This window comes from Strongylocentrotus purpuratus, unplaced genomic scaffold (assembly GCF_000002235.5).
Source record: "Strongylocentrotus purpuratus isolate Spur 01 unplaced genomic scaffold, Spur_5.0 spur5_scaffold_2, whole genome shotgun sequence".
Taxonomy (NCBI): Eukaryota; Metazoa; Echinodermata; class Echinoidea; order Camarodonta; family Strongylocentrotidae; genus Strongylocentrotus; species Strongylocentrotus purpuratus.
The window spans coordinates 34,754,019-34,781,992 of NW_022145605.1; the positions used below are offsets into that span (position 1 = coordinate 34,754,019).

Consider the following 27,974-nt stretch of genomic DNA (forward strand, 5'->3'; position numbering starts at 1 on the left):
AGATAAAAGACAGGGACGTAACGAAATCGATCTCGACTCGAAGGGTACCAGGCTCGCAAATGTTGACCATGTTATGTTGTATGTAGGGATGGAAGCAAGTATACAAGTCCACCCTTCAGTTTGTTCTAAAGGAGTATTTTCCACAAAAAAGTGGCCATCTTTTTACCATTTCCTTCTTCGGTATTTTTAATTTCGGATGTAATTTCCGATTGTTGGTTGGTGCGCCCCCGATTTAAGAAGTTGGTGATTACATGGATCTGGTGTAACTATCTGGTAAGTTTTGTATGCTTGTGGTGTTTTGTGATATTGATCGGACGTTCAATCTACAAGATGGCTACAAGTTGCACGATGCTCTAATACTTGTGTGTCGTGTTATATGATGGTAGAGGTATAGTGGTTCATTCACTTGACTTCAATTCGAGAGGTTGGGGGTTCGAATCTATTCCTGATGCTTATTTCTTTTGGCAAGGCATTAATCCGCATTTTCTACTCGATGTCCACCCTCATGACCCAGATTGAAATGAATGGTAGACTACAAATTGGCCTCTCGGTTTAAGCGGGGAATTTTTGCCAAGGTGCATTAGGAGCGACACGGCAAGACGGACAGATCTCCTACATGCATACATGATTGAAAGCCACTTCCCACTACCGTTGCATGTATTGCAAACATCGAATGGTTTATCATGTCATCATCGTAACGATAGACTGTCAATGTGACCCCCCCCCCTATTTTCTAATAGGCACCAACCTTCCTATGAAGATCAATCATGCAATTCTGAACAATTCAACATGACCAGGTTCTAACAACCTCAAGACAATTTATTTTGTGTTTGAAACTGATAGGCCACGGTAAAAGCAAAGATTTTAATAAAACATCTCCAAATGGAAATAAGTTCCGTCTGTAATTACTAATGGAATAATATAAATAAATAATACAGTTATACGACAATAACCCAATCGTACACGATGCATTAATCATCAACACAATAATCATGATCAAGTACGACCTCACAGCAATTACTTTGTGTTAGAAAATGGTAAGCCACGCTAACAATTGAAAACCATCTTAAACAATATATGTACAACACGAAATTATGTTCTTCTGTAATTTGATTACGGAAGAATGCGAATCAATAATTACAATTGAGGCAATAAGGGAAATGTATACAAAATCGTGTTGAAGGACAATGGCGCCGCCCCCTGGAGATAGATAGTGTGTAGAAGTCAAAAGAAAAAAATAGTTACGGGCAAAAAACTTTCGAATTTGATTCAATATAGAATTGTTAGTAGGTATGACTCTTGAAATTTGCAGAATTTGTTGTTGTTGTTGTTGAAATGACTTCTGGTATGGGAATATAATTTCACATTATAAATTGACACAATTTTATCTAGCGCAGCGAAACTGATGCATTTCTTATTTCATTCTTAGAACTTAGATGACAATGTGGGCTTATAATTACAAAAATTGACCACAAAATACACGAGATTATAGCAAAATGTCTTATTTACAGGGAAATTACAACAATTGTGACGATTATAGCGTGAAATAATAGGAGAATAGAAAAGGGGAAGACAGTGAACGAATAACATATAAAAGAAGTAGAGAAAATAAGTGTAATGGACTACATACGCTGGTTGAATAGTCACCTCATTATCATCATATTTGGGCGTGTTTATGCTTCACTTTTGAAGGCAGAATGAGCGATTTGTAACGCTCATCGTAAACGCTCATCGTAATCGCAGTTCCACGGTGTACTGTTTATGCTCACTTCTCAGGCTCCTCCAGGCAATTCTCCCTGTGTGGCCTTAATTGGTCTTCCAGCTGGATTCGCAAACCTTCACTGTGCATACTACGTAGACCCACTAGAGGTCAGTGCGTTGACCCCATTTAAACGCGTTTACAAATTGTAAACGCATCTTTTTGTGAGTTTACGATCGGCGATCGTGATCGCCGTTTTTCGGTGATTCTACAAAAGTGAGCATGGACGCAACCGTGTTTTAAACTAAACGCGTAACAGATGCCTGATTCTGGCCAGAAAAAGTGAAGCATAAACACGCCCAAATAGGGCACATTACTCTTTGCCACTTTCTAGAGACTGAAAGTGATACGTGACTTGATCATCCAACATGCTTGATGATAAAGCCTAACATATATTAATCTTCAATATCAAAATCATTATCCTGACTGGATAGAGATCAATATTGTGCTTTCAAAATTAAAAACATGGCCCAAATATATGTTACATTCACCAACATCATGTTTGTGCCGTCGATATGCTGCTTCGTTCTCCTACATCAATACTGAACGATGGTACAGTCACGGTAATTATACCTCGCCAGTAGCGTAGCCAGAGTCCAAACATTTGAGGGCGTACCAGCATCGTGGGAGGGAGGGGGGGGGGGGCGGTCTTATGCGATGGATGAAATGCATTTAAACAAGGCAGTTCTTAGGGGAGGGTGAGAGTGGGTCCTTGCATCATCGATTCATATTCCTTTCTCGTTCTCCCGTTTCCCTCTATTCGCTTTTTTCCTCGTCATCTGATGGGGGTGGGGGGATTTGTCCCCTCCCCTCTTAGCTAAGCCAATGTGCTCCATGAGGCCTGCGTGCTAGGTCATGGTTCTCGGCTACTGATAAGCTTTTCCGTCAGATCAGACTCACCTTCTCCATACTAATTACTTGATTGGTTTTGCTCACGCGAATCATTATTATGCCAACAAAGAGAAGCGAATACCTAGAGCAAATAATTAAAACACAATTGAAAAGAAACTGTTTTTAAAAATGCCACTTTGTAACTTTGTAAACCTCATTTTCATCATCTTTTCAAAATCGATGAAAGCTTCAAGATAGATTTCATTATCATCATCATCATCATTTTTTCCTTCATCATCATCTTCATCATCATAATCATCATCATCATCATCCTCATCATCATCATCATCATCATAATCATCATCATCACTACCACTCATCATCATCATCATCATCATAATCATCATCATCCTCATCATTATCATCATCACTATCACTCATTATCATCATCATCATCATCATTATCTCATTCATCATCATCTACACCAACATCTTCATTATCATTATCATCATCATCATAATCATCATCATCATCATCATCATCACCATTATCATCATCATTATCATCATCACTCATCATTATCACTCATCGTCATCATCATCAACAACAACATCAACAAAATCATTAGAAACGTCATTAACATATTCAACACCGTATGCATCATCATCATCATTATTATAATCATCATTAAAATCATCGTCTTGTAGTCGCCATCATCATCATCATCAGTAGCATGCCTTTCAATTTACCTATTATCACCCCCAGTTCAAGCGTCACCAGCCCCCCCCCCCCCCATATCTTTCCCCGTGCCTCCTCGATTCCCTCCTCGATAACCACATTAAAATTCATAACTAATCATGGACGTAGTCATGGTTACCAGTCAAAACAAATAACATAAACCCACTGATTAATTTACACTGCCCACAATAAATGTGCATGCGATGCGTGTTTATACCTCAGTCACACCGAATGACCGATCCCAAACCGACCATAAACCAACAAACTCCATGCCAATCGGGGCACTGGTATACTGATAGGGGCCCCGGGAGGGGGGGGGGTGGCCTCCTAAATAAAATTCAAACGTGGTTTATTTGTAATTCGATGCCAGTGATTTACAAAATATGTTGCTGATTTTCCGTTTTATCATCTTCTTCTGCCCCCCAAAAAGTTTTCGCTTATTACGCCACTAAATCGGGGTGATGTCGGCAGAATGAAAATTATTCGCCCGACTCTGAACCGAACAGAGCAGCACCCCCCCCCCCCCCATCCGAACAATGCGTATGATAACACCGAGAGCAAACCAATGAGAGCCCCTATGGAGCTCTTAAAATGACTTTGTAACGTTGTTAAGATTAGAGAAAATGGTGCTAAGGTGCATTCATTGCTACATACTAAAGCCTGTATTATAACTTATTTTCATGGAAAAACGGTTGGGAAAATTCAAAAATTGGTTGGGAGAATTCACTGTTAGAAGGTGTCAAATTGTGACGCCTTCAAAGAAAACCATAAATATCTTTGTGGTTTGAGAATTATTTCAGGATTTTTGCATATTACAGGGTAACTTCGGTAGAAGGAACATAATAAGTAACATTTATACCAAAATTACGCATTTTTTTTTCATCAACCTCCAACAATGTTACCAAGTCACTTTAAAGCGGCTAAGATGAGACATCAGATGTTTCTTGCATTTTGTCGAGTGTACAGTATGCCCCCCCCCCCAAGGGAAGAGTGTAAAAAAGGTTCATATAATTAGGACGCAGGAAAGTTGGGAATGGGAAACCCATTCTTTTAATATTAAACGCAATGATTAATTCAATTCGATTCATAGTTTATTTAAAAAAAATGTAGAATATAATGATGCACATGCTGCAGCTAAATAGCCGAAATATATAAGTTTACAACTATCGAGGATACATATAAATGAAAAAGAATATCTATTCAAAAAACATATCCACATAATTTTACAATGAAACCATGAAAGTTAAAATACTGGTCTGATTAAAGAGACAATAGTTCTGTTCAAATATACAAATAAAAAAGATATTGGGTTTGTATTAAGGAAAAGTTTAGAAAAATCAACGATTATTAAGAAGATCAATATAATATGGTATTGCACTTAGTAACTTTGTTTTTTCTCGCCTTATTTGTAATTCCTACAATAATTCTGTTAAAAGTACAATGTCCCATTTGCAGAAGAAAAAAATTCCAATGGTAGTTGAAAGATATTACTAATTTAGAACTTCTTTCAAAACAAAAGGGCCTTAAAATGTCTTTTTTTGGAAAATAACGACCATTAGTTGTCCAATCGACTTTAGGTATTGCAATCCCTTTAGTAAATAGTCTGATTTTTAGACCCTTGTACCGAATGGTTGTATGTTGTGCTGCGCAAAGATTCAATTAGTTTAATTAGTTTAATGTTGGTCATTACAAGAATCGGGTTATTAATGTAGACAAATGCTCATGTACCCTTTACAGCTCATTTTATGTATGTTATTACGAAACAAAAAAAGAAGTCTGTTAGTCACTCAATAGGGTCTGACAGTGAAGTCTAGAAAGTAAACGGGGTTCCTTGCATAATTTGAATACTAGGATACTGCTAATGTTTACATTTTCTGTAACTTTAAAGAAACGACAAGCGATTGAAAACTCGAAAAATCTCTCAGCAAATTGGCACCTTGGTTGAGTTTGTGATGTCATCCCCTCACTATTATCATTAGCAATGTCATTTTATTTTGGTATAATTACTTTCCCTTAAATCTTTCTGTAAATTAGGTCTTTCATGCCTTTTCCAAGTTGATGTACATGTTATTGTATGAATGCAGCCTCGCAATCAGACGCAAATATTGATGAAGTTAACAAATTGAGATTATTTTCATATTAATTCTATATTTATATAACCATACATCTCTTAAATCAAAATCCACATTATTATGATGACAAACGAAACATATGTACCCTAATATTTCAGTGCATACATGCTAAAACATGTTATGATTATCAATTTGGCTTGGGTGGATGTGATTTGTTTGTCCTCAGAGGGCAAGTGTTTAAAATGTTTGCAAGCAATCGCGACCATATTGGTGATAGTACTTGTGTGAAATAGCTAGCTTCAATGGGGTATAATATGGACTTTTAGATTTGCCGAACGACAACGTGGGTTGCTATGATCGACGTCCTTTTAATGCACTGCCTTGAATGGACGTCACACGTATCAGTCCACGCAAATCTAAAAGTCCCTATTGGCTGATACAAGAGAGAGAGAGACAGTAGAGGAGAGTGGAGAGGCAAGCGTGATAATACCACCCCACCCTCACTCTCCCTACATGACTGCCTTGCTCTCTCGCATTTTATCCAACTAGTACGGCCAAAGCCCCCACCGATATACGGACGAAAATGCTATCTGTGCTGCATGTTTATGAATGATTTTTGACTATCGGTAATAGTGGCTGGATGCATGCTGCGTACCAGGGCAGTTCGGGTCGTCGGTTTGTTGTCGGGTGCGCATCGATTCCCGACATAGCGAAATTTGAGAAATGTTGATCGGCATAATGTCGGTTCGTTGTCGGTCTTCTCGATGTGACTGCAGTACGTATAACCTTACCCTTAGCGGAGATACGCTATCCCGCTCCATTGCACAAATTGTATTACATTTTGATGATACAATAGTCGCTTGATGAAATTCACCACGCAAGGCTTATCACTAATAGAGTTTATCTCAACGTTGACCAAACTAATTTTTATTTTGAAGGTCGCTCATGCTCTTAATTGATCAAATTTGAAATAAAATTCCCCAGATCATGATCTATTACTTTTTGAGCTTATATTGTTTTGCTCTGAGCACTAATTTATCAAATTCATCACGCATGGCTAATCATAATGGAGTCATCACTGTTGACCAAACTAATTGTTATTTTTGACCTTGTATTGTTTTGATCTGAGGAATCCCTTTTCCGTTGTGGTGAAGTGGCTACATACGCACGTATGTAAGGAACTACAAACATTATATACTATAATGAATATATGAATGACTATAAGAAAATGTTAAATAATTGTGACAACACAAGTGAAGATGGTATTGATAAATTGCAATCTTGATGTTGAAAATACTTAATGATTTTAATAAACTGGTATGATAATAATTATAATATATACAAAGATATTTCCAGTGGCGATCGAGGATTGTATGCGAGGGGGTGGGGGTGGGGGGGGGGGGGGCACAATTGAATTTTGGAACAAATTCTGACCCCCAAAATACATATATAATATTCTTCTTTAATATACATATAGGCCTATATTGTATTTTCAAGAATTCAGCTTACACAAAACCGGCATATAATTGTTTCCCTATATATTATGCAGGTTAAATTCAGAAATACCTTTTGGGTTTCAAAAGGGGCACGTGCCAGTAACTACCCCCCTCTAATCCTCATCAGCCACTACATAGGCCAATAAAATCGTAAGCGGGTTCTTTTGACGAAATATTACATATCAAAAGCCTTTTCAGTAAAGTAAGCTACCACATGATGTCACCAAAAGTCTAAATTTGTGAGCACTCACCCACCTAGAGAGTATCATAATTCCTCACTGCACCAACCCTTTCTATTCCACAACAGGAGGTTGCTAAGCGATTTCAAACACACAATTTGAGTAATTGGTTTATATTACACTGGCGATTCTATACAGAAAGGTCATATATTTCATGCATTATTTATTGACTCGGAAGTAATATGCATATAAATTAATCCCTATCGCCTAGAACCGTTCACTCTGTCCGTATAAGGATATTATCAGTGCGTGCGTGTCAGAGGATAGTGATGACACGCCAATATCATTCATTTGTTTTGAGTTGCATGTAAGGATTTTTTCTCCATAATCTGTCATGATCTAAGGTAGGCAAAAACTGTAACACAATGCGTGTATCCAAATGTTCTCATTTCGAATCTGCACTTGTATATCCTGAATTTTTTAATTAAGAAAAAACCAAATGATTGTAAGACTATTAGTTGTTATACGTTTGCATGTGAAGGCTTCTTTGATAAAAATGTGAACTCAATTCAATTCAATTCAATTTGGTTTATTAGAAATACACATGTAGGTTAATGGACTATGGGATCAAAACGTAAAACAAACAAAAAAGTAATAAGAAGATAAAGTATACATAATCTGTACAAATCCAAATTTTTTACAGGAATCTAGCTTTGGCAACAAAACGTTGCCTTCAAAGTAGAAGTAAAAGATCACTCGAATATTCGACTGACAATTAGTTAATGCATCTTCAATGTGATGCAATATAAAATTAATTATTCCAACTCAAAATGATATTGACTTAATATTTGTAGTCATCCTACTCAAACATTGGTTTGATATACTTTATTCGTCATCTCCCTCATTCGATTATTAAGATGAATGTTAAAATAATCTGTTTATTCATCCTTTTTAATGATAATTTTTCGGCATAGTACTTGCCAACACTTTAATTTATGTTGAAGTTGTTCGGTTGATACGTTTTATTATTCACATGTTCCGAAAAGAAAATCCATCATCCGACCTCGAATTCCATTCAAATAATTACATTTCAATTTTTGATTCATTGATTCTGTCCGGATGAATACCTATTAAATAATTACTCACGTTTCGACGACACAATTGACTATCGGGCCTTGAACATACGAAAAATGACATTTTGTTGTATTACGTGAATCGACTATCCCATATATAGGTCTACATTGTTAGGGTAAAAGCGAATTGCATTTTTAGGTTCAAGGTGATATTCATTGTGCAGTAGATTCAACAGATCAACGGGGCTTTTCTTTTTAATGAAAAGTATGACATTCCCTTCATTTTATGAACGTCACTCTTCCTTTTTTCAGAGCCCCAATCGGATTTTGATAATTCATCAGCAGAAGCAGTGGCAGCCTCCCACCATTACCACATCACTCGAGGACGATTCGAGAAACCCATTGTGACGTGGCCTCAGAGCTTGGAGCGCGTTGGATAATAAACAAATTGTGGATTATTAACTTTGCAGACGACACGCCCGCATCCCACCAGGTTTTCCCGCCATAATTGTTGGTTTTTTGGATAGTTCGTTGGTAGATTTCGACCGCGAAAGTAAAGGAGGAATACGTTTATATTTGTTAAACACTTCTACTCTGCAGGACAATTCAACAGTGAATACTTTTTTAAAAAGCTGTTTCAGAGTGAGACGTTATTTCAACAGTACTCACTGCAATTACAAAAAAGTAACAATAAATCGTATACTCCGAACGTGGTGGATTCTTAACATACTTAACTTTCCTTTATCAAGAGCAAGTATTGTCAAACTAGCCGTTAGGAATGTCATATCATTTGGAATATCGATCACAAACTGTTTGCACAAAACCACATTAGTCATGAAACACTTCCCAATTAATTTCATTTTAACTTTTTTGTAACAATCGCATCAGTTTCCAATATTTGAGCATTCTGGTCTTCGAACTCTACAGAAGAAGAGAGAGAGGGAGAAAGAGAGGGAAAAACCTCATCGATTGAATATTAATTTGATTCGAGAAGAAGAAAGAGGACGAAAATCTAGCAAGCACGTGACGATATTTGTCCATTGATTTCTTGTACCGTCTGACACTCGACAAACAAAAATGCCTGAGCCGGAAGAGGAGTATTACGAAGATGGCGACGAATACGAAGATGATGATGAGGAGGAGGAGGAAGAGGAGGAGGATGAGGATGAAGATCAAGGATCAAGGAAAGGCTCTGGGAAGTCGTCTGGGAGTGGTGGAGGCAAGAAGAAGAAAGATGGCATCACAATGGGAGACATGGAAGTCGTTTTCACTGAAGAAGTCAACAAGAAGTATCTGTGTACGGTCTGCCAGCAGATCCTTCGCTACCCGGTCCAGTTTGAGGAATGCGGTCATCGCTGTTGCTCTGCTTGTCTCCCTGATCTTCTAAGGTAGGTCCTCCTTTATTTTTTATGGCATCTGGGGGGTATTTCACAAAGATCCTAAGTTGAACTTATCTCTAAGTTGGACTTAAAATTTATGGGAAGCCATTAGCATCCTTGAAAACATTTTGTAATTTTTTTTTTAGAAGGCATAAAATGTTGATTCAAATCATTCATATTTTCTATTATCATGGGAGATTTCATGTTCTTGATGTGGAATTGATGAAAAGTCTAAAATACTCAAATTTTTGCTTTTGAATATATTTCATTTTAAGGCTCCAATGGCTGTCCATAATTTTTAAGTCCAACTTAGAGTTAAGTTCTACTTAGGATCTTTGTGAAACACCCCCCAGATGTTAGAGGTTTTGTGGTCGAGTGGATACGTCATCGGACTGACGATCACAAGGTTCGCCGTTCGAGTCCCACCGCGGCACTAATGTCCTTTGGCAATACATTGATCTACATTTGCTACTCTCCACCCAGGTGTTAAATGGGTACCCGGTAGGATTTGAAAGCCAATGTGGTGATGCTTAGCAATTTGAGCCTAGTAGCTCTTGTTGGAATGCTCCCCAGGGAGTGGAGAAAGTGCATACATTGTGTGCCAGAATCCGATGACCGGGGGTAATAATGTAAAGCGCTTAGAAACTCGGACATTCCCGATGTATTAAGCGCTATATAAGCAATAATATTATTAATATTATTATTAGATACTTTTGGAATGTTGCTTAAAATATCATGGTTTTTAGGGTAATTTTATGCCTGTATTAATCACCTACTCATATTTCATCAGTCATCATTTACATAATGTGAAATTTATATCAGTTCATTTTTTTTTCTCCTGATTTTTTTCCTGATCGATTTTTTGCTGTTGGATGTAATGTTCTATTTTGTTCGGTCTCTTGTCGGGCTGGGGTCGGTATCGTTGGTGTGACTGAGGTGTAAAGAATTTTTTTATCTTTTGCTATTGATGACACGTTTTTAATGAAACAGTGCACAGTCGTTCAAAATTATCCCATAAGACATATATTTAAGTTGTCTGAATCATTCGGTCATGATTAAAAGAAATACATTATCAAAAATTAGCAACGAAAACAGACATACTAAAACTTTTCCTCTTCCCCTCAATCGGAGTTGATTGTAAGAATGAACAGAAAGCCGAAATCTTGCGATTTACTCCGATGAGGGAAAGGCGAAAGTATGTTTCTCTGCTATTTTTCGATTTCAATCATCTCTTTCGAAATAAATCTTGGGTCATATTGATGTGCGACAGGTTTATGTCGAATTACAGCTTTATCTTCTTGCAATATCCCGTTATAATTTTCCCGTAAACACGTTTTTACAGGTCATGTGAAATTTGTGCGATTAATCAAATATAAAGCGATATACTCAAACATTGTTTGCGCCCACACGTTTACCTCGACGACCCAAAGCATATAGGGTTTGCTTTATAAGATTTTTGAAAAAGTGATAATATTGCAAGGATTGGGGTCGAGTTAACATATTTTTTGTATTTGCTGATGCCCGACTCGGCCTAGGTGTATGGGATATATTGGCACTACTATGAAGATATTATTTATTGACACATCGAACAACATGATTGTTATGATTTATTATGACTGCTCAGCTCAAACCATGCAGATTGATTGCTAAAGCCCCCAGTAACAGTTTTCAGATTATATTTTTATCGACTATTTTATGATCAACATTGTTTCGCATACCATTATGACTATTATTATTATCATGATGATGATGATGATGATGATGATGATGATAATGATGAAGATGATAATAATTTTAATTATTATTATTATTACTATTACTACTACTATTATTGTTATTATTATAATAATTATCATTATTATCATCGTTTCTACTGTGACTATCATTATCATTATTATTATTATTATTATTATTATTATTATTATTATTATTATTATTATGATCATCATCATTATTATTGGTAGTAGTATTGGTGATGAAATTATGAATGAATGGTAATAAAGTGGGGAATAACCTGTAATATATAATAACTTATGATCATTAATTGTTGACTTTCAACATAGGCGTACGAGGCAGAAAGGGGAGGGAGGGGGGGGGGGGGTCTATGTGCTGTCCGTCGAATTTTTAAATTTCAAAACATGGAACAGCCACTAATCTGGCAATAAAAAAAAATCAATATTTATAAAATTATCTCAATTAGCATATGTCTTTGACGACTTCCATTGCCATAATGAGTATGACGATGGCCATGATGAAAATATAGATGATAATATCGTCTAATTAGCTTTTCAAAATGCATGAATTTAAAGTTATTTTCGAAATATTATTTCAAAAAGATGAGATGGATTTGTTAAATAAATTAGAAATGACCAAGAACTTAGGATTAACATTTAAATTCATACCATTTTATATAATGTATTATTGCTATGGCTATTATTCTTATTACGTTTTTATCATTATCATTTTCTATTACTATTATTGTTATTAATATCATCTTTCGGATCATGTTTATAATTTCGCTCTTGCCACAGAGTATCCCCCAGATGCCCATTAGACCAGGCTCCTGTAGCGAGAGACAAGGTAAGAAAAATATATGCTATTTAATGAGATCAATCATTAAATATACAAATCAAGATAATTACTAATAATTAGTCATAATGTAATGCAATCGGCGTGTAAAGCGAGCAATATATCAATTTTTTCTCATCCATACTATCTCCTCATTTCTCACTCTATCTCACCCTGTCCTTCTCTATCTTTCACTATCTCTACGCTCTATCACATACTCTCTTTTCAGTATCTTCCACTCTCACTTTCATTCTCATTCATTTCCCCTTACACTATGTACAGGCACGTATGTCTCAACAAATTTGTTTGTTTCTCTCTCCCCACTCTCTCTTTCTCTTCCTCCCTCCCATCTCTCTTTCTCTCTCTCTCTCTCTCTCTCTCTTTCTCTCTCTCTCCCTCTCTCTCTTCCTATCTCCCCTCTCTCTCTTTCTTCCCCCTCTTTCTAATTATTCCCCCTCTCTCTCTCTTTCTCTTTCTCTCCTCTCTCCCTGCTCTCTTTTTCTTTTCATCCTTAATATCCTTTAGTATCGCGGATTCTGATATGCTGTTGCTCAATGCAATTCCAAAACGCCGAATACAACCATGTACAGACTAAATTTTTATTTACAATAACACATTCTACAAAAACACACACCCCAAAACACAAAAACTAGTTCACCAAGATGCCCCCTCTTTCTCTTTTTACCTATATGTCTTATACCCCCTATCGATCCTCTTACGCCCTCATTGTCCGTCCACAAAAGAGGTTCATCCCTTATTGATCTGTCTCCATAGGAATAAAGAACACATGCCAATGCGGGGCAGGGATGGGCGATGTGTTCCGGTCAATACCACCTTATGAATAATTCAATCAGCAAATTGCGTGCAAAAGGACAAGAGGGCTCTATTTAAGAATTTATTACCAGATGCGAGGATATGCCTATTTCATTGTGATGAAATATTGGCGAGCGCAATTTTGAGGCGAAACGCCGTCACCGTGCAAAGTGTGTATGGAATTGTTAGTGGTCTGACAAATCAATTGATACACATCCAAAGAATTCCTGTTTTGACGATTTTGTAGAATCCAAGGAGTAGCTACATTGTTTTATAAGAGCCTTGTATTCATAGGGCTAGGGATAGGGGTTATTATCAGAATATGTGTTAAATTAGCAGTGGTTTGACAAAATAATTGATAACCACTAAACGAAGAACCATACGGGTAACTACATCGCTTTTATCCATCAACATTAATTTATTAACATCATAAATTTACAAAGTAAATGCTAAATTCATATTAATACCTTATCTCTGAACATAAAATATAAAACTAACAGAGAACATGCCCTCGAAAATAGATTTGCATTTACATTTCAACATTTTAAAATTTGCTACAATGAAACGAGTAAGAAATATGTCAGCTCAACATTTTGTCCTTATCTTCAAATTTTAGAGAACTGCAGTTATTCACAACTACATTACTTATAATGTATCAAACATTCCTATAAAATAAAAATATTTAGAATTAATAATTATGTATGGGGACTGGGGATCAAGGTGAGGACTCGTGTCCTTTGGCAAGACATCAATCTACATTTGTCACTCTCTACCCAGGTGAAGCAAATGGGTACCCGGTAGAAAGGAATTCCTTGAATGCTTTAGTGCCTTATTATTGTGGCTTACAATGATATGGGTTATATAGTCAATAGTATGATATTAGGGTAACTTAGTATAGGGTAGTAGTAATAAGATGAAAACTATGTTAATATATTGTTTCCAAAAGAAAGCCCTTCGTATGTGTACACATTCACATTATATAGCCAAAATGATACAATATTTTATGAACCAAAAACGTTAAAAATCGCTGACATTCACATTTTTCAAACTGCAATTTTTATGTATCTTGGATCAATCCTATGCCATTAAGCATTTTGAAATATCTTTGTTTACAATAGTAATACACATTCTTATCCTACACGACATTCATCCGACTTCCATTAACTGACCTAAAAATTAGTATGGCCTTTATAAATCGAAAAGACACCATGGTCCAGATATTTGGACTGCTATATACCCCACAATATTAAACACTCTGCATCTCTTTATTAATTCAAAGCCTTGATGAAAAATATTTGTATCCAAAAATTCATGAACATTATAAAGGTCTTAACGATTTCAATTGTTTGTTTATATAAATTAATTTAAGATGATCAGTTCATTAAACTAAACGAATCGAACACTTACTTCACCTACACACACCCACATGCACACCCTTGCAATTTGTTTTCTTTGTTTTCTTTCTTCCCACTTTTTAACCGAACTCAATATTATTATTGTTTTCATTATTTATGATTTATGTACTATGTATTGTTTATATCTGGATTCATTTAAAAATGTTAAAGCATATAATTATATTTTTATGTCTATGGAATTATTTTTACCTTGTAAATTCACTTGCATCAGCCTCCAGCTGTATTGTTGAATATTCGAATAAAACCTTATCAAATCAAATCAAATCAAAATTTGATACTTTAACAAAATATCTTTATACGTGACACTCTATTCTCCTACATACTCATACATGTTTAACTGTACGTGACTATAGGTCATTATAGGTGAATTGATTAACTTTCTCATAAATATTTTTGTCATTTGCTTATCTACTTTGTTATTTATTATGTTGTTTATATATTCAAATTTGTTATGATTGTAAAGCGCATAGAGAAATTTATTATGCGCTTAATGCATATTCTCTATTATTATTATTATTATTATTATTATAACAGCGCCCTCCCGGTTGCTTTCGACTCAAGCATTCATGCTTTATATAATAGTTGGCCTCTGCATTTATCTTGATTATTTGATTTACCTCCATTCTTTCAAGTAGGCCTATTCAATTATATAAATATATGCATTTTTCGTGTATTTCAGTTGTTAAAATGTAAATCAATTATATTATATGCTATCATTGTTATTTGAATATTTTGTATTTGACTTTTTAATTAAATAATGTGCTAAAAAAAAATCATTAAAAAAAATGAAAGCGCAGTATAATATATTCATATAATTAGCCGTGCTATATAAATTGATATTTCAGTATCATTATTAATAAATTGGAGGTTATAACTGATAAAAGTCATTGAATTAAACAAAATCTTTGATTTTGACCCTTTTTACAGGTGTACGTGGATACAGCATTCGGGAACGAGATAGGAGATCTGAGTGTAAAATGCCCGAACCACGACAAAGGCTGCCCATGGACGGGGGTCGTCAAAGAAAACAAGGTAGGTCTTTCTATTACCATCACAGGCGGCAGCTCGGTCCACTAAATGGAGTCTTGCATGAGTTCTGTTTGATATTAGTAAATCTCATTGTGGACTTAGAGATCAAATCTATTATCAGACTGGAAGTAACTTATAAGTATTTTTAGTGATTTAATTTATAAGTCTCACGATAGTCTTGTACTAAATACAAAAGATTTGTCCCCGGTTTTAAATTCTCTTTGACTTAAGAAATAAATCTTTCGGAATAAAAAATAATTTTTCAGAAATTAAATGAGTGCGTCTTTGTAATGTTTGCACATTTTTATTAGGTTATGGACAAGGCTACTGAAGTTGCCTGACGTTGATTTTTCGAAAGTCTTTGCGATCGTGTTCTAAGAAAATAGCTGGGTGATGAGGAATGTAGGGTAACAAGATGACGCTAATCGACCAGAGAGAAAGAGAGAGAGAGAGAGAGAAAGAGAAAGGGAGAGGGAGAGGGAGAGAGAGAGAGAGAGAAAGAAAGAGAAAGAGAAAGAGAAAGAGAAGAGAAAGAGAAAGAGAAAGAGAAAGAGAAAGAGAGAGAGAGAGAGAGAGAGAGAGAGAGGGGAGGGGGGGGGGGGGGAGGGGGAGGGGATCACTCAGATGTTGATCTTAACTGTCATTTGAAAGAAATATGGAATGATATATGTATTGGATTGGCATATGTCATTCAAATCCAAAGACCCCAACTTACAATACTACATATCTAATTGAAATGACTACCCATAAAAAGTATTTAGATATATACCATTAGAAATTAATCGATAGCCATTAAAATATGGACTGTAGCATGCGCTTTAGATAAGGTCTTGACAATCATAAACACTTCAAGGGAAAGTAATTGGTTGTTATGGAAGCCATGACCCGCATATTATATCAATCGATTCCTTGTCATTCTGTCACTCTATACATCAAGATTATAAATGAGCAAACATTGTCAAAACGAATGCCGAGACGACTACCTCACAGATGGGAATCTTCTTCAATTATTTAAAAGAAAATATATAAATCAAGCATTTATCTTGTTATTATTACTCCTTGGATTACGCACACCTTTTAAGAGCTGCAGCTATTAATATCTGTTTTTTTATACCAACGATTTGTCAACAGTACGGTGAGTAATTAATTATTTAGTCATTTTTAATTGAACGCACCCTGTTGAATTGTAAGGCAATTTCAAAGGAGACCATTGTGATATTACAAAAGGGTGACTTAGTTTACCAATTTGAAATTTGATACTTATAACTCCGATTTCAACGCTAATTTTGACACTAATTTATGTATGAAACTATATAGCAAATACCCATCGTCAGATCAATTAGGCTAATGACTGCGCGCCAAACTAAAGCCGTTCAGGCTAAATTGCATAATTTGCATACAGTTATCCACATTTTAATCAAAACGCGTATAATAGAGGTGCAATTACTGCCTATGTAATACAATTCAACGAGGTCAGAAAAAAGGCTAACGAGATTGAATAGATATTGAAATTGAACATTAATGTCGGGTTCAAATTTGACGTCTCATTAATTAAAATCATTTTTACCCATAGGCTACTATAAACGTAATTCCACTAATCACATTAATCAGTCCCTTTCTCAGAATAAGATATTGCCTTCTTGTCTCTTTTTCTTAAATTATTTTCAGGGAAGAGGGAGATAGGGGGTTAGGTGGGGGAAGAGGATTTTGCTTGAAGGGGTGATAAATATGGCAGTCATGTATGTACAACAAAATCATGACCACCAAACCTTCATCAGGATGACGAGATGTTTCCAACAAAGATGGGCCACTATTCTTGTGTTTTTCTTTCAGTTACGGTTGAAGAAGGGGACCTGAGGGGCTCAAGCCTCACTGTTTCTTGAAGCCCCAAATTCATCTTATTTATAAATCAATTTAAGTTTCGTCATATTCGCATTATTTAAATACGACCTCTACTAGTTTCCCCTGTATTTTTTATTTTGAGAGGTTAGTAAAATTGACTTCGATAACTTAAAAACGACATCTTCGACGGATCATCTTAACTGGGTTCTCGACTGCTCCCTATGAAGGACCAATCAGCAAATTACATGAATATGAAAAGAATTTTTAAAAGAACTTTTTGGACAGGATCATCTTAAACAAGCTCTTTCTGTAGGACTTCTTCGCAAAGCGCCTGTTTGCGGGGTAGAGTGTCCCAACGGTTCCGGGGTACTTCTTCAACAAGTTTCAAGTGATTCGATTGACGTTTTTTGAGAGATCACATCAAACCGTATCTCGACTTCCCTTTGTAACTTGATGACTTGATGACTTTATTTTGTAGGAACACTTTGCAAAGTGCCTGTACATAGAGGTGGAGTGTCCCAACATCTGCGGGGCCCACTTCGACAAGAGGTTCTTGGAGTCGCATCTGGAGGAGGACTGCACCAAGCGTATGGTCCAGTGCGAGTTCTGTCAGAAGAAGATCTTCTTTAAAGACGAGATTGCCCACATGAATGCCTGCCAGAACTTCCCAGTGCCATGTCCCAACGGCTGCAAGCTCACAGAGATACCCCGTGGAGAGGTGAGATCAGTATACGTGCAATGATTTTGCTTCTTCCTGTTCATCACGTTCATTTCTTTGCTCTACTAAACCGTTAAAAGCCCGGCCCCATCAACCCGACAAACCTATATCAAAAGGTTTCAATCTCTAACATCTAGGGAGTGTTTCACAAAGGCTCTTAGTTGAACTTATCTAAGTTGGACTTAACAATTATGGAAAGCCGTTGGCATCTATGGAAATATTTTGTAAAAGTTATTTTAAAAGGCATAAATGTTGATTCAAATCATTCGTATTTTCTATCATCAAGGAGCTTTCATGTTCTTGATGTGGAATTTATGAAAAGTCTAAAAAACTTGAATTTTCGCTTATGAATATATTTAATTTTAAGGCTACAAATGGCTCTCCATAATGTTTAAGTCTAACTTTGTGAAACATTCACAGGGGTCAAAATGTATTTCAAACACCGGATAACCGGTGAATACATTTCTCAATAGATTTTATCTGTAATTATTTCTTTTGATATTTCACTTTTATGAAAAAGAAAAATAAAACGCAAAAGAAATGCAAACACTCCTCCCCTTTTTGTTTTAAAGCCATTAACAAAAATCATTCCAACATGCTTCCCTGAGCAGTTTAATCTGATTTGCATAGTAAATGTTTCCAAGTCAACACTTTTCACTATGCATACAAAGTGAAAGTATATGATATGTTAGACAGGTTTATAGTTATAATTATCCGGTATTGTATTGTATTGTATTGTATTGGTTTATTGAGATAAAAATCATTGGACATGCAGCTAAAAGCTGAAATTGTTCAATTTACAGAGTAAAAAGTACATGGCATAACATTACATTGATAACACATTAAAATATATAGAACACTTAACAAATATTGCGTATATTTAAATACGATTTACAGTTTCATTGATGATATAACATTGTCATTCGTTTTACATGAGATAGAAAGTTGATAATTAACAATTTACAGGTTTATTGCAACAGTGATACGTAGGTGGGATAATATTTAGATGTTTATACAGATAAAATACGATAAAAGATAAGATATTAAAGCTAAGTTTCAATATTGGTTAAACAAGGTGATGTTCCTGAATTAAGCGAAATTGGCAAATTAATATTACATCAGAGAGTATAAAGTGAAGAAACCTTGAATGAATTAAATATAGTGATGATAAAGATGTAATGTTGACATCGACAAAGATAAATATACAAGGTAATGGTCCTGAATTCAGCGAAATTGGCAAATTAATATTACATCAGAGAGTATAAAGTGAAGAAACCTTGAACGAATTAAATATAGTAATGATAAAGATGTAATGTTGACATCGACAAAGATAAATATTAACAAGTAAATAGGCTACTTCACATTGATTGAAAAATTCTCAAGTTCTGTTATTAATTGATATTGCACAAGGAAGAAGAGATACGAAAGTAGCATGGTATGTGGGATAGTACTATTACACTGAGCTTCTCTAGTTTACTATCAGTAGAGTGCACCACCAGATCACCAATTTAATTCAGTCTCTCAGATGAAATCATAGAAATCATGTATTCTGATGATGATGATGTTAACGACGATCTGTTTTCATTCTGTTATCCTGGTGTCTGTTCTTCTTCGGTCTCAGGTCAAAGCCCACATCGATAAAGATTGTCCAAAATCGAAGATTCCCTGTCCATTTAGTGAATTCGGATGTACTTACAAGGTGAGTCAAATATTTCTTATGGTAACCCTCATTTCTTATGGTATGAAGCATTAACACTGTCTCTTATTATTAGTGATAGTAAATGTATTTGAAACAGTTTCAAGGACGTTATTGTAGCATTCTCGATAAAGATTCCCTTCCAATGGGCGTCCAGATTTCTCATTTATATTGTCTCTTATTATTACTAATACAGTCGAACCTGCTCTGGTGACCACCTGTCTACAAAGACTACCTGCCTATAAAAAACACTTTTCTTGTCTCCCTTGGGTGGTCTTTATAGAAAGATTTCACACGTTAGTCCTGTAGAAGTACAAGTTTTTTTTGTTGATTTGTGTTCTAGATGGGTATTGAAATAAATTCAGCTGGTTGCCAGCTTGGCAACTTTGGGCAAATTTTTAATAGCCATATTAGCATAATTATCGAATAAGTACATGTATATGTAATAATGTTGCTAATCTCAATCCAGGAAGCCTGAAAACATGGATAATACGATTTTTTAAAGGTTTTCTATGACGAGGAATTCATTTATGACACCAGTTTTTTTATTCCAAGTAACGCAGTTGTCTTAAATAGCATAATTAGCATAATTATGTACAATGTATGGACTTCATTGTCATTGTTTATCTATAACGCCAAAAAATGGTGCAATGCAACATTGTAAATCACTTTTGACAGACTAATCATTAATTCACGAGAAGATATTCCATGTATATGTAGCATAATTAGCCTAATAAGCATAATAATCTAATTAGCATATATGTGCAATATGTATAATGTTGCTAATCTTAATCCAGGAAGCCTGAAAACATGGCAACCAAGCTGAGTTTACTTCAATACCCATCTAGAACAAAAATCAACAAAAAAATCTTGTACTTATCAACTTTTCGAGGTCATGTACATGGTATATGGTACCGTCTACTGGACTACGTAGTTCATGTATTTGAAACAGTTCCACGGACGTTGATGTAGCATACCTGATGAAGATTCCCTTCCAAGGGGTGTCCACATTTCTAACTTGTAACGCTCGAATAGCAATATCATCAGCAGAGTGTTTATGTACTGTGTGTTAGGGAAGCTTCCTATCGAAATTGGCGTTTTGCGTGTTTAGGGGTATACCAAAATCACGGAAACTGTTTTGGAAATCATAATTTATTTTGTATTGTCCTCTCGAAAGAGATTAGTTTTAACATTTTCTACGTTTATGTGTACTCATCTTTTAAATGTCTTTCATTCAAAAATCACATGAGAGATATCACTCATTCATTCATTGATTTGAAAATTGAGAAATGATTTGGCATTATCAATTATTTCCTTACATTACTGCAAATACATTTACATGAATGTTTTTGTATAACCTAACATCATTTTATTATGTCGCATTTGCAATTAATTTTACAGAATTATGTTCATTTTAATAAATGCTAACAGTCATTGTAAATTATATTGGGTTTTTGGTAAGAATTGTTCGAGACCCGAACTCATGAAACCCTAAAGAGTACAACCCTATATCCAAAAGACAAAGTAAAACTGAATATCAATTGTTTTATTGTTTATGTATTTTTGACTGACAGTGCGAGAGACAGAGGATGCAGAAGCATATCACCGATGATCCAACTGAACATCTTACGTTCGTTGGAAATATAATGCTCAAGAACAAAGCACAACTACAAACACATGACGACCTTCTTATGCAACATAAAGTAAGATTTTCTTTTTGTTGGTTCATTTTACCCTTGTCTTGTAATTGATGTATACCAACTGTCAGGCTCTTAATATGTCATTATGTAAAGTCAACACACTAAACATACCATTCTTGTAGCTATATCTTAAAAAAAAAAAAAAAAAAAAAAATGGTGGATATCAGACAAATTCATCCGAATGATAATGCAAATGGTTTATCTTACATCAAATTCAAATATTACTCATTACTGTTCTACTTAGTTACTCCATCAGTGTTTTGATAACAGAAGAGATATTGGTGACAAGGTACACTATATTCATATCCTTCATAATTTACGTGTATCGCCATTCTCCTTGAGAATTGGTGCACGGTTAATTATTTTTGATCGATTAGCTGGCACTCTGACTGGTATAGCATCAACATCATACACTCAGCGTGTATGGTTTTGTGTTTATCTACAATGCAATTTCATGACAACGCGTACGCTGTAAGGGATAGGTGGATGCTACGAGAATTAAAAAAGGAGACATCGATGTTCTGGGGAGAAATAGTGACCTACATGCTCGCATATCATAAGAAAACAGTATCGATGCAGTAAATGATAATTAATGATTTTCTGCCAAGATACAAAAGGAAAAGCTTCATACGTCGATGGCTGTATATCTTAATAATTTATAACAGTACTCTGTGTCATACATTGTTATTCCTTTTAAAAAAGAAGTGAAATAGGAGACATTGATGTGTTTGGGAAAAATAGTGAGCTAGATGCTTGCATATTATAAGAAAAAAAGCATCCATTGGTATTTGCGCTTTCAATGCTGTTTGACAATCAATAGTTTTCTGCCAAGACTCAATAGTAAAAGCTTCATGTATTGTTTAATGATTTATGACAGTACTCTGTGTCAGGATGTTATACATGTATATTGGTATACCTTTAAAAATGTATATAAGCGGTTGAAATATATATGACATACATCATCATGCCACCTACGATTGGCATGGAACAATTATAATGTTGTGGTATGAATTATTAATCCAATGTAACACATGAATCGCCAGTAGTTTATCATATCCACCCTAGTATAAGAGAAAGATGGTTTACAATTTGATGATTCACAACTCATAATATTTTACCCAGATTATAATAGAATTGTTCTACATCTACCATAGATAGTTTATAACATGAACAGGCTTAGACCTACAACATCGTGTAATAAAGTAAAGTTTTCGGCGCACGGTGCATTTCAATAAATCCTACCAGGTACTCATTTACCTCACCTGGGTCGAGTGTGGCAAATTTAGATAAATGTCTTGCAAAAGGACATTGATGCCGCGGCGGGACTCGAACCGCGGACCCTGTGATTCAAAGTCCGGTGACATATCCACATAAACACGACACCTCTATATTGCTGTATAACATTATACTAAAGCGCTATTTTTTGCCAATGTTCGGAGAAAGTTAATCAAACATTACCTGATTAGTGTTTACGCATTAATTCTTTACTACTACGACTTCTACTACTACTACTACTACTACTACTACTACTACTTCTACTACCATTCCCCCCATAAAAATGACAAAGTAGCTGCTAATACTTATTTGTCGAAAGCTAAAACTATTATTCCTTGCACTGTTTCAGGACTCTCTGGGAGTATGCATGCAGAAGGTTCGCGACCTTGAGAAGCTCTATGGCTCTCAGCTCGTCTGGAAGATAGACAAGTATGCAGAGAGGATGCAGGAAGCCAAGCAGGGCAAGAAGGTCACCATCTTCAGTCCACCATTCTTAACCAGTAGACATGGGTATAGGCTCTCGGTATCCTGCTGTCTCAATGGTGATGGAAAAGGTGTGTATGAATCTAGGTTTACCCACTCTCCGTATGTCTGTTCATCTCTACCTAACGGTCTCTGTATCTCTGTCTCAGCCTTTCTCTTTGTACCTTCCTTTCTCTCTCTCTCTCTCTCTTTCTCCCTCCATATGTTTTGATGATCTCTCCACCACCTGTCTGTCTCTGCTCTTAATTTCTTTCATTTCTTTTTCGTTCACGCTCTTTCCTTGTCTTTATGTGACACTTTCCTTCCCTCTCTCAATCTAGTTTTTGACATTATCACCTCCCTAGAGTTGACAGAAAGTGGAAGATGAAGAAGAAGAAGAAGACGAAAGAGTAGATTAAAAATAATAATTTCGAAAAGAAAAAGATAAGAGAATGATAGTAACAAGAAGAAGAAGAAGAAGAAGAAGAAGAATAGAGAGAGAGAGAGAGAGATCACAAAGACTCACTGCTCTCTTTGGTACAGTATTGTTGCCAATGTTCACAGTTAGGAATTGAAGCCGTATGTCTTCGAGCCGCATTTCTACAGGCACTTGAGCCAAGTGGCTGTTGTATCGTTCAGATAAAATCATATAACATCCATCATATCAATTAATCTCCTTTCATGTTCTTCCTCTCCTTTTTAGCCAAGAGTCATTTCATGTCTATCTTCGTGTGCATCAACCGCGGCGAGTACGACGCCCTCCTACCCTGGCCGTTCTCCCATCGGATCACCTTCACGCTCATCGACCAGTGCCAGGACCCGACGGCCCGAAGGAACATCTCCTACAACATCAAACCCAACCCCTGCAAGGAGAACAAAGCTTTCCTGGGACGCCCTCTGGGAGAGCGCAACGCCAGCTTCGGCACCCAGAAGTTCGTACCCCTCAACATGATCAAGACCCTGGATTACATCCGTGATGATACCATGTTCATCAAGGTTCAGGTCGACTATGACAACATGATTCTACTCTGAGATTCTGAAGTTTCGAATAATTTCCTTTAGAAGAGCTTAAGGCCTGCTTCGGCACCCACATGTTCGTACCCCTCAATATCATCAAGACCCTTCATAACATTCGTGATGGTACCATGTTTATCACAGTTCAGGTCGACTAAGACAACACGATTCTCCTCTGAAACTCTGTAGTTTCTGAAGTTTCCAATAATGTCCTCTAGGCCTGAGGTAATGTCTTCTAGGTCCCTGTATCGGGTGTTTTCGTGAATCTACCGCGAAGAGCAAAGACGATTGCAAAAACTTTGCAGATATCGACTGCATGTCCCATTCTGATTTTGGCGTCTGGATATTAAGCATTCAGAGATATATCGCTTATGTTTTTATGAATGACATCAATGCAATGTTCACACATTTCAATAGGTGATGGATAAGGAGACTGAATTACTTCCGGTTGATTTTTTCGAAAGTTCTCGTCAATCTACCAAGCTTCATTTAAATCCAATTCACTGACTGATAGTAGACTTCTAAATATTTCAAACTGTATAGAAACGATGACACTCGCGATACACTACATCGGAGTTTCGGGCCGTATGGCCACTGAACATCATATAAATAAAGTTGGATAAAGTTACGGAAAAATTCCGATCCATGGACACGGGCTAGCTCTCCAATTCTGAGCATCAATACCTATTGAATTGATCCCGAAAACGTTAACTTGATTAATAACTTGATATAACTTTGCACGTTGTGCTAAACTGCAGTTTGTGATTCTCTTCATGTAAATGATGTCATTAGCAGCGGTGGGGGGGGGGGGGGGGGGGGGTCGGTATAAAATGAAATACCAAAAAGGGCCGCCAATTGGGGTAAAGGTGTGGAAGGGGGTTCAATCACCTTATTTATATGTTGTCTTTTCTCTTTTCCACTTTCCCCCTCGTACCCTCCTTTTCTACCCTTGACGGGACACCTGTATCTTTGCCCATGTATTTAATACTTCTTTCACAGCAATGTTTGTGATGAGTTTTATTCAAATGGAATAATTTACATTCGTCCTGATATTATTTCAAGCCCTGTCATCGTTTAATGTTCAGATTGGACAAGCTTTAATGGTAACTAATAAAGCGAAACAAATGCATATGTACATTGTATGCAATCACTTTGTTAAAATACTTTGTCTTTCAACAATTCAGGCTTTTCATAGTATATATGTAAAGTAATGCATGTATATTGCAGCAACATCTAGATGAAGTGAAATTTTATTCGTCAAAACACTACTTCTCTATGCAAGAAAGTACATACATGTATATGGTCAAATGAAGTGTTTCGCCATAATGATATTGAAAAGCCTCATGGACTTATACTAGAAGGCGGTTTTGTATTTAATTCTATATTATTGAATATAACAATAATTAATTTTAAATAATGTACATGTAAATGTCTGTATGTGTAAAAATGCACGACATCATCATTTCAAATATATTGGATATGCTCTTGTAATGGCAAGGACGTATAAAGGTGGTCGCATGTTAATGCACGGGGAAAAATACACGAAATTGATAACGTCGAGATGACACTGAATCGTAACCATGGTAACTTCATTCATTTTAATTTTCCAATAACACATTATTAAAACGGATTTGTCCATCACATAAAGTATAAAGGTTAATGAACATGGGTTTCAACAGCCACGTAATAAATGATTAAACAATCTATATACCAATGTTATAAAATGATTTATTCTTGTAAATATTTTGGATGATTTTGATTTATATGTAGAGTGTGCCAAGAAAATGTAAAATGTTTTATATCATAATTTTTGTATACGCTTAATCATAAGGCAAGATATTCTGATATGATTAAAAAGATAATTTGATATTGCAGGACTAATTCGTTACAGCAGGTATAAATCATTGACATTCCTCAAACTTAAAAACTAAATTAATCACAAGCAATACTGTATATAACAGATTTGATAACATTTAAGCATGCAGAGAAATATATTACCTACATTCTTTAATAACCAAATAAGACATTTATCCCATTCTTAACATATGCTTATGTCACAAAGCTTTCTCATATCCGCACATAGATAAAAAACTATGGTGAATATCTAAATGTTATACGTAGTAATCACATTTTGTGTAATCGTAAAACGACTTTTATGTTTGAAAAAGAAGCGAAACAGACTATTTTCTACTCTTAGCAAAATCACTATGCAGGTCAAACTTCTTATTTCTACGTTTCATATTAATAAAATATGAATGTGGTCCGACTTGACAAGACAATAAGCTAATAAAAATATTCCCTTATCATTTTTCACATAATAGTCGCATGTGTTCATGGTGTTATCTGAGTATTGTTTCAGCCAGCTTGTATGTAGCATGTAACATTCTTGTACAAACAATTGCATCCATACTATATATATAATAAAAATAGATAGCTATCATATTTGATGTGTATTTTACTGTAATAAAACGATACAGATGTATGAATTATTTGTGCTGTTCGACTTCCTGATTTGCTATATTGTTCGTAATCTGATAATTTTGAATAAATTAGATCAGGTAATTTTTTAAAATATTGATTAATGTGTAATTTAATTGATGCTAGTACATCGATGAAACTCTGAGTTGAATTGCATACAGCTCAATAAACTGGTGTATCTTTATAAACGAACTGCAATATATTGATGTCGTCGTTAATAGACAATCGTTCAAAGGACACACTTATCGTGTTGATTTTCGATTAAAGCGATAGTGGAGTTCTGTTTTCAGACCGCAAATGCATTCAGAGTGCATGGTTATTGCTTTTATTCTTATATATGACATTTATAGTGCCCTTTTGGAACCTAAAATTGTTATAAAGGTAATTTTAGACCCCAAAATGTGTGAAATTTAGCCAATACGATCATACCAATTCAGCTCCACTTTCCAAAAAACACGGTGACCATTAATTAATTATTTAATTAAAAATAACAATACATGAGCCGGCTAATTGTGGGTAATATAAGCGACACGAAAATGTCAACAAAAAAGCCAACATCGGCATTGGCTGAAATACGACGTAAAAGGCGTTATTTCGTTTTTTCAACAGTTTTTTCAAATTTTTCAAAATATCTAATATTTGTGGTGGTACACAAGTATTAGAAATCGTTATATTTCAGCCGTCTCTGAACCGATTTTGATCAAACAAAGATGATTTTGTCATTTAAATATTATGTTCTTTCATATTTGACACTCAGTTTTTCATTATCTCACAAAAAAATTATTTTTTGTAGCGCCCTCTGCAACAGAACTCAACTATCCCTTTAAATTGTTCTTAAGGATGTTGTAATTATTATTATCTTCATGGTAGAACAAAACACATTGCAGAGTACTAAACACGGGCAATGCACATATTGAAACTTTGGGACATTTACACTGTCCGAAATATTTTATTCTCAATTTGAATATCATAAAACAAAACAATCAAAATTTATTATTTCGAATTCTCCACGAAGCATACTCAGCTTAGAAGCCCCCCCCCCCAGGGCCTATCACGGGTTCATCTAATGAGGGTCCACTGGAATGGAAGTGGGGGGGGGGGGTACCAGTTATTTACAATACCTTCGATTTAGGGTGTGTGGGAGGGTTTTATCATTTTCTTCTTTTCATGCCTCCCATCCCCTTTAAATTTCTAGCTTTCTCATGTTCTATATTAATGTGGGGCGATTCTATTGGGACATGTGCCTATGCCGCCCCCGTGACTGCGCAACTGCTGTGGACATACTATACATTTAGTTCTCCTTAATATCATCTTATTAGAGAAATTACTCATGGGCAGTTTATTTTATACATGAACCATTCTCGTGGACAGTTTATTTAATTACTGCTCTATTGCCACGTCAATGGGCACACTTTGTAAACTTTTTTTTTCCTGAT

At 35.6% G+C, this 27,974-nt stretch overlaps 1 protein-coding gene across 1 annotated transcript; it reads left to right on the forward strand.

The window, feature by feature from the left end:
• The first annotated feature begins 58 nt into the window (after positions 1 to 58).
• On the forward strand, positions 59 to 26,549 carry LOC574808 (TNF receptor-associated factor 4). Its single transcript, XM_775204.4, has 9 exons — positions 59 to 273; positions 8,462 to 9,537; positions 12,060 to 12,108; positions 15,252 to 15,356; positions 17,674 to 17,913; positions 19,535 to 19,612; positions 21,184 to 21,312; positions 22,934 to 23,138; positions 23,750 to 26,549. The coding sequence occupies exons 2-9, from the start codon at positions 9,227 to 9,229 to the stop codon at positions 24,076 to 24,078; spliced, it is 1,446 nt and encodes a 481-aa protein (XP_780297.2). The 5' UTR covers positions 59 to 273; positions 8,462 to 9,226; the 3' UTR covers positions 24,079 to 26,549.
• Positions 26,550 to 27,974: the final 1,425 nt, after the last annotated feature.

Coding starts and splice junctions, on each gene's coding strand:
- LOC574808 (XM_775204.4), top strand. CDS start 9,227: ATGCCTGAGCCGGAAGAGGAGTATTACGAAGATGGCGACGAATACGAA. Junction 9,538..12,059: donor TGTCTCCCTGATCTTCTAAG/GTAGGTCCTCCT, acceptor CTCTTGCCACAG/AGTATCCCCCAGATGCCCAT. Junction 21,313..22,933: donor ACCTTCTTATGCAACATAAA/GTAAGATTTTCT, acceptor GCACTGTTTCAG/GACTCTCTGGGAGTATGCAT.